The 14851-nt window shown below is 43.6% G+C and overlaps 1 protein-coding gene across 2 annotated transcripts in view; it reads right to left on the bottom strand.

Annotated features, from left to right (window-relative positions):
- Positions 1-1449: 1449 nt before the first annotated feature.
- The window catches only part of pigo (phosphatidylinositol glycan anchor biosynthesis, class O), a 47301-nt gene continuing 33899 nt past the window's right edge, over positions 1450-14851 (bottom strand). Inside the window, exons 7-10 of one of the 2 annotated variants that reach the window (XM_038790798.1) lie at positions 14523-14726; positions 6363-6550; positions 3584-3654; positions 1450-2406 (exon numbers count right to left, since the gene is read on the bottom strand). In XM_038790798.1, coding sequence (XP_038646726.1) covers positions 2277-2406; positions 3584-3654; positions 6363-6550; positions 14523-14726 — 593 coding nt within the window. In that variant the 3' untranslated portion in view covers positions 1450-2276. Of the gene's footprint in view, positions 2407-3583; positions 3655-6362; positions 6568-14522; positions 14727-14851 lie in introns of those variants that run through there. The other variant, XR_005459948.1, reaches the window with a different exon arrangement.

A 14851-nucleotide genomic window follows, 5' to 3' on the forward strand; every position in this document is an offset into this window, starting at 1 on the left:
AACAGTAATCTGTCACCTGATGCTGAAATCAACACACGCATTGCAAAAACTGCTGCCATTATGTCCAAGCTAAGTAATAGACTGTAGAATAACGGCAACCTGACCGAGAACACCAAATTGAGGGTCCATCATATTTGTGTCCACGGTGCACTTCTCCACTCAAAAGGCTGACAACTTCCACCTTCGCTGTCTCAGACATTGCCTCGGCTTCTCTTGGCAGGGCAATGTCACCAACTCCAAAGGTCCTAGAATGTGCTAATACCATTAGCATACATTCATGGCTAAGACGATGCGTCGGTGCTGGTTCACCCATGTTTATTGTACACACAAGATTTACATCATTGTCATTTAATCTCCCCTGCCCTAAACCTATCTCCAACCTTAATCATAGAATTTACAGTACAGGGGGCCATTCGGCCCATCGAGTCTGCACTGGCTCTTGGAAAGAGCACCCTCATGCCCATGGCTCCACCGTATCTCTGTAACCCAGCAACCCCACCTAACCTTTTTTGCACATTAAGGGCAATTTATAATGGCCAATCCACCTAACCTGCACATCTTAGGACTGTGGGAGGAAATCGGAGTGCCTGGAGAAAACCCACGCAGACATGAAAACCCACGTGCATGCAGACTCCGCCCAGGCACCCAAGTCAGGAATTGAACCTGGGACCCTGGAGCTGTGAAGCAACTGTGCTAACCACTGTGCTACCCTTCTCTTATGCTCGACCTGCCCATTCCCCCTTTTCAACAGCATGAACGTCATCACACTCCTACCTCTCAGTTCCAAATGGTCATATTGGACTCCAAATATGAACTCTGTTTCTCCCTCCACATATGCTGCCAGACCTGCAGAGTTTTTCCAGCACTGTGCTTTTATTTCAGATCTCCAGTATTCTACTTTTAGCATACCCAAAAACTTTTATAAAATTAAATGGTCACTGTGTTAAATCTGCTGGACGTCCATTCCTTCGCTTCAAGGACACCTACAAGCAGATGTGAAGATGGCAGACGTTGACAACTGGGAGACAGGTCACTGATGGTCGTGATCTCTGGAGGTTGACTGTTTGGAGGGGCACTGGAAGAGGTGAGCAGAAACAGAAAGCTCAGTTCACTGTCTTTCTCTGCAGAAAACGTAGCAGAGGCTGCCAGGGCAGAGTCTGCCATGGAAGAGTGGGGTTCCTGAGCCAACTCCAACTTAAGGAAATTGTTACGGTTACTGAAACCCATGGTTACAGCAGATATCTTATCTTTTAAAATTAGAGCAATGGAAAATCATACATCCTTAATTGTAAACCATTTTCACATTCTAGGATGAATACTCTGCTGATGTAACAGCGAATAGCTGAGGTATAAAAGGTAAAGGACCTCCCTATATAAAAATCAATTTCATTTGCCCAGGATTTTGTTGTCCACTTCAACATTTCAAAAACGGAGACATCTATTGCTAGGTGATTTATACAGAATGTGATTTATTCAAACTGATGAAATTTGCAATTGGCTTACAAGGATTCTACAAAATACTTGTGTGCACTTGGTTTTAGTCATACAAAGTGACTGAATGATAATAGAGCAATTCCTCCAACAGGTTTATAATCAGGGCCATCATTAACAATCACATTCAAATTTAGTACTTGCATATTAAAAGTTTTGCACCTATATTTGTTTTGTAATTAGGTTTGTTCTTGGCAATAAGAATTTGGCACACTAGAAAAATCTAAACTTCAACAGTAATGTAAGCCCCTTCCATTTCACAAAATGGGAGCAGTTCTTAAATAACTAAACAAAATGATGACAGTTACAAAATATATAATTAGAAGGTATACAATTGACTGTAATTTCAAATTTCTCTTCTTTTTAAACAATGAAATAGTTTACACATAAAAATAGCAAAGACCCAAGACAATAGTACACTGCATGCTTTTGTACTGGTGCCACTTTAATGCATACAGTAAATACACATTTTAATCTAGTACAAATACATTTCACAATTAATCATTTGTCAACTGTAAGAAATGGCAAAAAGTTCTAGTTTTCATTCACAGTGGTTTAAACCTCTGTCACTTGTGTGCGCAATTAAACTTCAGCATTTGTTTCTTTAGATACACAAGGCATTAAGGTAAATTGTGCTTCTATTACAGCAACATCTTCTGATGTCCAGAGACACATTACAGTAAGGTTAAGGAACATTTTTTCTTGGTATGCAGTTTGGTTGGCAATCTGTCCATTTTAACTATCTCCAGCAGTCCCCACTATTTCTGTTGCAATAGTGTTAATAACTATCTCGACTTCTTCAAAAGGAGTCCCTCAAACCATTTGTTGACACCAACATCCACACGCATCATGAAGCAAAAAGTGATGAGAAGGAAGATACTTGTCATAACAAAGCCCAAAGCCTCAAACATAAATCTGAGAAGGTAAAGGAAAGCAAAATAACACAATAAACCTGGGAAATAATCAGTGTCTATATATCAACACAGAATGTAAAAGTGAAATACTTAATTTTAACCACTGCAATATGCCAATTATAACAAAGTAACGGGTACAGACAATTTATGCAAGGGTATTGTGCAAGCCTCATGTTTGTATTTAAATAGCATACTTATTGCAGTAAAATATTATACTTCAGTATCACATCACCCTCATATCAGTGCGGGCTACTACAATGTACAGGAGGGCACTTAAACATGTTCTATATCTCTGAACTCACTTTCACCTACCCCTGACATACTTTTCCAGCATTCAAAATTATAAAATGTAGACAGGGAAGAAGGAAAGAAATTAGTGGGTGACCCCTGAGATTGGCAGGATCATTTCATATTCCAGGTAACATACTCTTTCAGTGTTCAAGTTTGTATATGAAGCGATAACACAAAAAAAATCACAAGAAACGTTACTAATCTCTTCTGCAAGGGGAACAATATTAACATTGCAAGTCCAAAAGCAGCTTCAGGAGGCCTAGTATACCATCTGGCACTGAATGAGTTAACCAGACATCAATAATCTGAGCAGAAACTGGCACCTTTTCTGGTCCTGAAGGGCATGTCCAAGTCAAGACTTGTGACCAACCAATCTAAGGTAGCATCAATATTGGTGACAGAATTGTGGGTCGGAGAATCCTGCCCACAGTTTTTCCTTAAGTTTGACTGTCCTTCATGTGACGTGTGGATTCAAAAAGAACAATCATATATCTCCACTGACAGAAGTAACTAAATAGAACTTTTTTATTAAGTGTAAAATGTATTTATCTATTTTAGCCTGCCCTTAAAATGTTTGAAAAATTGGTGCTGGATTTATGCAGAAATTTCCATTTCTTTATAAAAATAATTTCACATTATGCACTCGCACACAACAAACAGCCAAATTTACATTGTAACTTGAATCTATTTCATTGTCTACCTGGTGAAAAATTACATTATCTCAATTCTTGATATTGTTCATTGATAAAACAACGTTGTATCACCCAGGACTTTTCAGTAAGTTCTATTGCTACTTAAAAACAAATCAATTCTTATTAAGTCATGCAACTCAAATCCTATGCTTCCTGATGCTATTATTTAACTACCGACTCTTGATGACAACATACTTTGGTGCGAAGATCTTCCACACCATCAAGTGTCTCCTCAATACCGCAGCAGCACATACAGAAGCAAGGAGCTGTATAGATAAAGAAAACAGCTTATTCAATTTTTCATTAAATGCCAAAAGGAGGACATGTAACAACGCTAATCATAAGTACGCATTTCTTCAAATGCAAAGACAGCCTTTTTTAAACAAGCACTTTCTGATCTACCTGAATTTCAAGGGCATTTACTGTACTTGTATCAAGTAATATCTGCGCTATTAGTTGGTCAGTTAGTTTAAATATCTCTAATTAAAGCTGTTTTGCATAACAGTTGGTATTTAAGATTTCCAATCAGTTCTTAAAAGCCTTTTATCTGCCCTGCAATATTGGGCATAAAAATATTTACATTTCTTCCCCTTGGTAGATTTTAGAAGGGCATCTTACCATTCACCCCTACTATTCACTTCTAGATTCAAGTTATAGAATTTACCCTCATTAATGTTGGAATTGTGCCGCAATGCTTTACGTTGTCAAATCAAGAACAATTGCCCCCAGCTGGGGACGTTTAGGACTTACATACAAGAACATAAAAAGAATTTTGGGACATATGTGAAAATCTGAGTACCACTGTCACGAATACTGCAGCAAGAACCTGTTCAGTAATGGTTTATGTGATAGAAACCATTCAGTAATTGACAAAATGTTGCATAAGATATTGACTGACCAACCAGGTGGTAGGTTGCACATGGCGGTGGCATGGGCAGTCCATGCAAAAAGCTATTTTCAGGGAAGCACGGTGGCGCAGTGGGTTAGCACTGTGGCCTCATGGCGCCGAGGTCCCAGTTTCTCCAGTTTCGATCCTGGCTCTGGGTCACTGTTTGTGTGGAGTTTGCACATTCTGCCCGTGTTTGCGTGGGTTTCTTCCCCACAGCCCAAAAATGTGCAAGCTAGGTGGATTGGCCACGCTAAATTGCCCCTTAATTGAAAAAAATGAATTGGGTATTGTAAACTTTTAAAAATGCTATTTTCAAGTGGTTGTGGGGGGCGGGGGAGGGGGGTATAGTCTCTATCAGTTAGTGTATGGTAGGAATCGGAAGTTGCCATCAATGCTATCAGATGCTCCCCATACTCTTGAAAGAACTACCATTAGCCCTGACGAAAGACAAAATGCTGGAAAATCTCAGCAGGTCTGGCAGGATCTGCAGGGAGTGAAAAGAGCTAACATTTCGAGTCCGATGACTGTTTGTCAAGCTCATACCCATTAGCCCTATTTTTTCTGCTCCCTTAAATGCCTTATTCGCGGGGAGGGAAGCTTTCATAAAGGTTTAGGTATTAGAATTAGAAGAGCATTGCAATACCACATAATATCTGAGGTAGGATTTGGGTAATGTGGTTTATTATAAGAGAGAAGCAAAGGCTCAGGGAATGTTCTAGGATGTGAATGGAAAACTGATTATTCAACATGGGCAATAACGGCCCATTCCTCATGATCATTGGAATGAATTATGAATTTGTGAATACTGATAGAAAATGGCAAAACGTCATGTGCATCACATACTCATTTTGTGGTATTGTGGAGATAGGGCTGGGGGGTGGGCCTGGGTGGAATGCTCTTTCGGAGGGTCAGCGCAGACTCGATGGGCCGATTTGCCTCCTTATGAACTGTAGTGATTCTATATGGATCAGGTGTCAGATATCGATAGAAAATCTGATTGTGATAAACAGGAAAGGGTATTTTTCACAGGTCAGCTGCCCAAAGTGGGTTCCCAGGTATCATCCAAAAGGTTCAGATAACTGGAAGGATACAACAATAATGGGACGGACAGGAAAATCTACTGGAAAATAAAATAATTGGCTCAATATCCTGTCCAGGATGATGGACAAGCAGTGAAGACCATGGACTGGGAGCACAATGTTAGAGAATGGAAAATGAAGAGGCATATTCTAAGTTACAGGCATGGGTTGGGTGATTAATCCTGGGTGAGGAAACGTTTTGTACAATGGATAGAGCCTCAGACGGGATATACAGGGATCTAACAGTTGGATCCTGGAAAGACATTACCACACAAGTAGGGGGCCAGAGTTTAACTGGGTGACAGAGTACAGTGGAGAATGCTGAACCATCACGACAACATAGCAGAAGCAGGAGCCCTCATGACCGAATGCAAGTTTTGATGTTCTTGAACTGAGTACTATAATGGAACATCCCAAGATCCAGGACATCTTATGAGTGAACATTAAAAAAGTTAAGATAGGGCAGCAAGGCGCGCAGTGGGTTAGTCCTGCTGCCACACGGCGCCGAGGTCCCAGGTTCGATCCCGGCTCTAGGTCACTGTCCGTGTGGAGTTTGCACATTCTCCCCGTGTCTCTGCGTGGGTTTCACACCCACAGCCCAAAGATGTGCAGAGTAGGTGGATTGGCCACGCTAAATTGCCCCTTAATTGGAAAAAATAATTGGGTACTCTAAATTTATAACATATTAAAAAAAAAAGAAAAAATAAGAGTTAACAATATTGCTGTGGTCAGATGTCACATCTAAGGAGGACTGAATACTCCAGTGGTAGAGAATGCTCAAGGGAAATCTTTAGCTAGTCTATTGATGGGTATAATTTGGTAGCCAGAGGATCCAAATTGTTCTGACTATACTCCATCGTTATATTACTCTATATTAAATATCTGCAATCTGGTGTACATTATGTTGATCATTAAAATCGCTCGCATAAGATTATTTACTGATAGCACTACGGCAAAATTACATGTTATTCAATTATTTTTGTACTGAACTAACAACATAAAGTACCTGGACACCGTAGACAAATAAATATCGCATTCCCAGTTGCAGCATGGCTGCAGAAAACATCTGAGGATTTTCTTGCAACCTCATTTCCATCATTGGATCCTCATCTCCAGATTCCTTTTTGATGTTCTTGCTTTTAGAGTTTTTCATTTCAAGAACAAATGGCCAAAGCAGCAACAAGGGAGATCCAACTATCTCAAAAATATAACTGAAAAGTCAGTAAAAGGTTTCAGGGCATTTATTACAAGTCTGATACTCAATGCGGTTTCAGCCAGTTTTTTTCTCTCATAAATGCACGCTGAGTAATTCAATTACCTAGGAAGCTAGTAATACACAAATATGATAACATGATATGCAGCATACCGTGGGTGGTGTCGTGATCCTCACCTGAGTGTGTACAGAAGGGGCTGGTGGGAAATGGAAGTACCACCAGGGGGCAGCACGGGGACATACAAGAGCAGGGGTGGGCAAACTACGGCCCGCGGGCCGCATGCGGCCCGCCAAAGGTATTTCTGCGGCCCACCAAGTCATTAAAAAAAAAAAAAAAATTTTTTTTTTTTTATAAAATTTTTTTTTTTTTTTTTTTTTAATTTTTTTTTTAAAGGTTAATGGGTGGGGGGGCTGTTGGGTTACTTACTGGTATAGGATGGATACGTTGACTTGAGTAGGGTGATCATTGCTTGGCACAACGTCGAGGGCCGAAGGGCCTGTTCTGTGCTGTACTGTTCTATGTTCTATATGAGGCGCCCAGAATCATAACCGGGTGAAGTAATTATTTTACTTAATATACTATGCGGCCCTTTGTGAATTGTGAATTTCTGAATGCGGCCCTTGCACGGAAAAGTTTGCCCACCCCTGTACAAGAGTGACGCCGAAGACCCGCCCTGGCTGACTTTGGCTGGAGAGACAGGGGAGCAGGACAGGGACGGAAGTTGAGCTCAGGGCTGCAAGTGTAAGTGCCATTCTGTAAGTAAAAGCTAACAAAGTCATTTATTGTGGAGCACAATAAACCATCCTTCAACTGCTGAACGACTTCTAGCATTCATTTAAGAAACATACCAGGTGGCTTTCTATAATAATTTAATCTCCTTTTCACCACTTCCAGAGGTGACGACTGAGAGTGTGGTATGGTTCCACAGACAACAAAAACAGCCTGGAGTATCATTCATTTATTTTCAGGCACAGAGTACAGAAACCCAGGAGGAGATGCTAAACGTATCGTTTGACCCAGCTGAAGGATTGTGTTCAGTTGTGGGTACCACATTTTAGGAAGGACATGAAAGCTTTGGAGAGGGTACAGAAGAGATTTACTGGAGTGGTTTCAGGAATGCGGGATTATAAGCACATGATTAGATTGGAGAAACTGGGTTTATTCTCCTTCAAGCAAGAAAGCTAAGAGGAGATGCGATGGAGCTTTAAATCTTGACGGCTTGAGATAGATTAAGTAAAGAGGCTTCGAAGGACTAAAGGGTTGGTAACCAAGGACACAGATTTTAAAAAAAAATTTAGAGTACCCAATTAATTTTTTTCCCCATTAAGGGCCAATTTAGCGTGGCCAATCCATCTACCCTGCATATCTTTGGATTGTGGGGGCGAAACCCACGCAAACACGGGGAGAATGTGCAAACTCCACAGGGATAGTAATTCAGAGCCGGGATCGAACCTGGGACCTCGGTGACGTGAGGCAGCAATGCTAACCACTGTGCCACCATGCTGCCCAACACAGATTTAATCTAGTTGGCAAAAGAACCAGGGACTACACAAAGAAAACGTTTGTGAAGGATTCGGAATGCACTGTCCTCTTAGGTAATTAATAGTTTCAATTGTAGCCTTCAAAGAGGAAATAGATAAATACTTGGAAGGATAAAAAATTGTAGAAATATGGGGAATAAGCAGATGAGTGGGATCACGTGGGCAGCACGGTAGCATTGTGGATAGCACAATCGCTTCACAGCTCCAGGGTCCCAGGTTCGATTCTGGCTTGGGTCACTGTCTGTGCGGAGTCTGCACATCCTCCCCATGTGTGCGTGAGTTTCCTCCGGGTGCTCCGGTTTCCTCCCACAGTCCAAAGATGTGCAGGTTAGGTGGATTGGCCATGATAAATTGCCCTTAGTGTTGGGTGGGGTTACTGGGTTATGGGGATAGGGTGGAGTTGTTGACCTTGGGTAGGGTGCACTTTCCAAGAGCCAGTGCAGACTCGATGGGCCGAATGGCCTCCTTCTGCACTGTAAATTCTATGAAAAAAGCTGGACAAACTCAATGAGCTGAATGGGCTATTCCCTAATTAAAACCAGCTAACTCATGACAGAATAAGAATCAAACCTGGGCAGTGTGCCTAAGCTGCACAGTCGGTAGGAAATTTACTAATTCCATCATGCTCAACTTTACTGGGTCAGGTTTTTATGTCGAAGAAAAGGCGAAGCGCGTGGTATTCACCAACAAATGGTACAGTGGCAAAATCCACAATTTGCTGTCTGAATTGTGCTACTCAGCCATTTGTTTCATGAAAACGGCATTTCGTGATCTGCCTCACTATTGACAAGAATTGAATGTTATAAAGTTTCCATATTTGATGATAGATACTCACTAGACACATTACATAATAATGCCTTGTCCTTTCAAGTGCAAGAATCTTTTAACATGATGATTGGCAAACAGTCTGTGCACTGTTTCCTTCACAATCCCTCAATCTGATTCTTTAAGGGGAAAGACAGTTGCTTTCCCTGTTCACTCAGGGTCAGGATCCACTTTTCTCACTGAGACTTTAACAGCTTGCATAATTATAAATATGCCAAGTAAGAATTTTAAAAATCTAAACGTGTCAGGACATCTCTAACCATGCATGTCCTATTACAACAAAAAAACACTGGCCTTTTCTCCCCCCATCATTCATGTTCCCAAACACAACATACCAGGAGAATTATGTATTGGTAAAACCACTAATACTATTTGGTAGCCTGGCCAAACATGATTTGAGTTGCAACAGTTTATGTCGGGATGCTGCAGTTTATGTCTAGAGATGAAGAGTTACAAATTGATACAACTTAGTGAGGCTCGATCTATGACTCCAGAAGCGAGATTGGATGACAATTGAAGGCTTTATTGGACTAGATGTTTCCCCCAGCAGCGCAGGTACAGAATGCAGCAGCTAGGGAGGCACAGACTCTTATACTCCGCCTTACTGGGTGGAACCAGCAGGCAGGCTTCACCAATGATCTTACTGTCTCAGGTACCTCCCACACCAATGATCTTACAGCATCAACCTAGGTACCGTAATACCTCTAATACCGACTACCACACTTAGTTTCATTCCTATTATTATATTTGTGATCATACATACAGCAAGCAGTTAGGAACACAAATGGTATATTGGCCTTCGTTGCATGAGGATTTGCGTATCGGAGCAAGGATGTCTTACTTCAGTTGGACAGTGTTTTGGGTGAGAACATACCTGGAGTATTTTATGCAGTTTTGGTCTCCTTATCCAAGAAAGGATATACTTATAATAGAAGGGGGTGGAGTGAAGGTTAACCAGACTGATACCTGGGATGGCAGGATTGTTGTACGAGGAGCGATTTGATCAACTAGAACTTTATTTACTGGAATTTAGATGAATGAGAGGGGATCCAATTGAAACATAAAATTCTGACAGGACTGGACAGACTGGTTGCAGGGATGTTATTTTTGCTGGCTGAGAGTCCAGGACAAGGGGTCGTACTGTCTGGATACAGAATTTTCTGGCCGAAAGAAGACAGTGAGTGGTAGTGGATGGAAAGTATTCCACCTGGAGATCGGTGACCAATGGTATCCCGCAGGGATCTGTTCTGGGACCTCTGCTCTTTGTGATTTTTATAAATGACTTGGATGAGGAAGTGGAAGGGTGGGTTAGTAAGTTTGCCGATGACACGAAGGTTGAGGGAGTTGTAGATAGTGTTGTGGGTTGTTGCAGGTTACAGCAGGATATGGACAGGATGCAGATCCGGGTTGAGAAGTGGCAGATGGAGTTCGACCTAGATAAATGTGAAGTGATTCATTTTGGAAGGTCGAATTTGAATGCTGAATACAGGGCTAAAGGCAGGGTTCTTGGAAGTGTGGAGGAACAGAGGGATCTTGGGGTCCACGTACATAGATCCCTCAAAGTTGCCACCCAGGTTGATAGGGTTGTTCAGAAGGCATATGGTGTGTTGGCTTTCATCAACAGGGGGATTGAGTTTAAGAGCCACAAGGTTTTGCTGCAGCTTTATAAAACCCTAGTTCGACCACACTTGGAATATTGTATCCAGTTCAGGTCGCCTCATTATAGGAAGGATGTGGATGCTTTGGAGAGGATACATAGGGGATTTACCAGGATGTTGCCTGGACTGGAGGACATGTCTTATGAAGAAAGGTTGAGGTTGAGGGCTTTTCTCACTGGAGCGAAGAAGGAAGAGAGGTGACTTGATAGAGGTGTACAAGGTGATGAGAGGCATAGATAGAGTGGATAGCCAGAGACTTTTCCCCAGGACGGAAATGGCTGTCACGAGGGGACATAATATTAAGATGACTGGAGGATGGTATCGGGGAGATGTCAGAGGTAGGTTCTTTACACAGTGGTGGGTGTGCGGAATGCACTGCCAGCAGAGGTGGTGGAGTCAGAGTCATTAGGGACATCTAAGCGGCTCTTGGACAGGCACATGGACAGCAGTAAATTGAAGGGGTGTAGGTTAGGTTCATCTTAGATTACAATAAATGGTCAGCACAACTTCATGGGCCGAAAGGCTTGTACTGTACTGTTCTATGTTCTCTCAAAATGTGGGGTCGGCCATTTAGGACTGAGGTGAGGAGACATTTCTTCGCTCACCGGGTGATGAAACTATGGAATTGTTTACCACAGAAGGCTGTGGAGTCCAAATCACTGAATATCTTTCAGCGGGAAATAGATGGATTTCTACACTCTAAAGATGTCAAGGGGTATGGGGAGAATGCTGGAGTATGGCGTTGAGATGGAGGATGAGCCATGACCATGTTGAATGGCAAAGCAGTTCGAAGGGCCAAATAGCTACTCCTGATTCTATTTTCTACATTTATAATTACTTCTTAGTCAATCATTTATGGTGGTTGACTTCTCTGTAGTAAATAGGTACACCTTGGAGAGGAGAAGAACTATGCCTCTCAATTTTACACTAAGGCTGTTTACTTAAAGCTTTCTATCATCACCAACACAGGATCCACTCTTATTGAAATGAATACAGAAAGACAAAAATACCTCAATCAAAGGGCAGATAAAAGTAAATAGTTGAAGAGGTGGTGGGCAATAGACAGCCCTCAGTATAAAACAGCTGCAGTACAATTGCTTATAGGGCATGAACTTAGTAGGAATTAAGCTTTCAACTGTTCCTTTACATTGCTGGCATGTATGTGAAGTGGTGGCACACTAATCTTTCCTTCTCTCTCCAGTTCTGAGACCCCATTATTCAGAGAAAAATGGAAAATTATTAGCTCTGACTGCTTTAGCTGGTTAATTTAGTCATTAGATGAGCTATAAAGTTAACAAAGGTCTCAAATTTGTATTCACAGAATCACACAGTGCAGAAGAGGCCTTTCGACCCATCAAGTCTGCATCGACGCATGAAAGACAATTGACCTGCCTACCTAATCCCAATTGCCAGCACTTGGCCCATAGCCTTGAATGATATGGTGTGCCAAGTGCTCATCCAAGTACTTTTTAAAGGATGTGAAGCAACTCGCCTCTACCACCTTCCCAGATAGTGCATTCCAAACCACCATCATCCTCTGGGTAAAAAACCTTTTCCTCACATTCCCCCCACCCGCCAAACCTCCTGCCCCTCGCCTTGTACCTGCGTCCCTCGTGACTGACCCTTCAACTAAGGGGAGCAGCTGCTCCCTATCCACTCTTTCTATGCCCCTCAATATTGTACATCTTGATCAGGTCGTCCCTCAGTCTTCTCTGCTCCAACGAAAACATCCCCAGTTTATCCAATCTCTTTTCATAACTTAAATGTTCCATCCCAGGCAACATCCTGGTAAATCGCCTCTGCATCCCCTTCAGTACAATCACATCCTTCCTACAATTTGGCGACCAGAATTGCACTTGATTCTGATACGTGTTATGTTAGCTGATCTCAGCTAGGTCAATGAGGAAAGTGGAGGCACAGACACTGCCTTCAGCATCCACCAACAGGGAATGGAAATGCTGCCAGTGCTCCAAACTCCTGATTGGTATCCAGAAATCACTGCTCCAATTGTTGCTGGGAAGGTCAGGGTCAGGTTTAACTGCAGTGCACCCAGTAGTACATAGTTCACCAACCTAATAATAATAATCTTTATCATAGTCACAAATAGGCTTACATTAACACTGCAAAGAAGTTACTGGGAAAATCCCCTCGTCGCCACACTCCTGCGCCTTTTCGGGTAGAACATAGAACAGTACAGCACAGAACAGGCCCTTCGGCCCTCGATGTTGTGCCGAGCAATGATCACCCCACTTAAACCCACGTAACCCAACAATCCCCCAATTAACCTTACACTACGGGCAATTTAGCATGGCCAATCTACCTAACCCGCACATCTTTGGACTGTGGGAGGAAAGCGGAGCACCCGGAGGAAACCCACGCACACACGGGGAGGACGTGCAGACTCCACACAGACAGTGACCCAGCCGGGAATCGAACCTGGGACCCTGGAGCTGTGAAGCATTGATGCTAACCACCATGCTACCGTGAGCCCCCAGAGGAAACCCACGCAGACATGGGGAGAACGTGCAGACTCCGCACAGACAGTGGTTCAAGCCGGGAATCGAACCTAGGATCCTGGTGCTGTGAAGCAACAGTGCCAACCACTGTGCTCCCGTGCCACCCTAACAGGCTGGCGACTCAATGTACTTCATCTTTGCATGAACAATCCAGAAGTAATCTCATCATCCTGCTCTCTTCCCATAGCGTTGTGTCATCCTCTGCTTCAAATAATGAGCGGGATTCTCCCGTACCGAGCGGGGCAGGGGGTCCCGGCGGGACGAAGTGGCGTGAATCACTCCGGCGTCGGCCCGCCCAAAAGGTGCGGAGGATTCGGCACCTTCAGAGGCTAGGCCGGCGCCGGAGTGGTTTGCGCCCCGCCGGCTGGCGTGGATGGCCTTTGGTGCCACGCCAGCCGGGGCTGAAGGGACTCCGCCGGCCGGCGCGAGTCCGTGCATGCGCGGGAGCGTCAGCGGCTGCTGACGCCATCCCTGCGCATGTGCGGGGTGGTTCACCTACACGTTGGCCATCGCGGAGGCTGACACGGCCGACGCGTAGGAAAAGAGTGCCCCCACGGCACAGGCCCGCCCGCTGATCGGTGGGCCCTGATCGCGGGCCAGGCCACCGTGGGGGCACCCCCCGGGGCCAGATCGCCCCCCCCCCCCCCAGGACCCCGGAGCCCGCCCGCGCCGCCAGGTCCTGCCGGTAAGGGACCTAGTGTAATCTACGCCGGCGGGACTGGCATAGAACTAGCGGGACTTCGGCCCATCGCTGGTCGGAGAATCGCCGGGGGGGCACTGCGAGCGGCTGCCGCGGCGCGATTCCCGACCCCGCCGAATCTCCGGTGTCGGAGAATTTTGTGGCCAGCGGGGGCAGAATTCACGCCGCCCCCCCGGCGATTCTCCGACCCGGCGGGGGGTCGGAGAATCCCGCCCATTTAATCTGCTTTTCCTTTGACGGCCTCTGCCTCAACTATTCCTTAGCTAAGCATTTGACAGACATCCACTGAAATGTTTAAATGCCACATTTTTGAAAACTGATGTAGGCCAGTTTGAATGATATGAACCATCAGCAAAGCTGATGAAGTAATACATCAGCAAGGAATCAACATCCTAGGATATGGCAGGAGGGACTTTTTAAAACACCAAAGTTTACAATAAACTGCCACGATTACCGTCAATTTAACATGTTGGATCACATCTTGAAAAATCAGCAGATTTTCTTATTGCATTTAGTTATTATTTTAAGGGCACGGAGACCACTATGAAATTAATATAGCAGATCTGTTCGAATTATTTTGGGAAATTACAAAATTGATTTGTAAACACAAACAGGTCAAGTCGTCTGTGACTACAATGCAGGTCTCATTTCGTGCTGCAGTATTCTTTGCACAGATTCATTGAAATCACTTTTGAAGCAATTAAATAATTACCTGCAAACAAAATATGAGAAGCAAAGGTGTTCAATCCCACCAATAGTGCTGGTAGTATATTGGTGCTATGTCCTTCAGTGAACCCAACAAAAGCTGCATTCCATTGGATAGCTGGGAATGTAGGTTGATGGCCAGTGGCATAAAAAAACTGTGCGGCTGAAAAGGCCCAGGCTGTCACTGCATACCAAGGAACAGAGAAATAACCTTTTTTAAAAAAAAAATAGCACGTCAGTAGCAAACATGGATAGGGTTGCCTGTGAAAATCAAATTTTAACTAATTACTCATTTGAAAAACAATTTCTCAGCCTCAACTGAAATGTCAGCATTTT

The sequence above is a fragment of the Scyliorhinus canicula genome, chromosome 3 (assembly GCF_902713615.1).
Source record: "Scyliorhinus canicula chromosome 3, sScyCan1.1, whole genome shotgun sequence".
Lineage (NCBI taxonomy): Eukaryota > Metazoa > Chordata > Chondrichthyes > Carcharhiniformes > Scyliorhinidae > Scyliorhinus > Scyliorhinus canicula.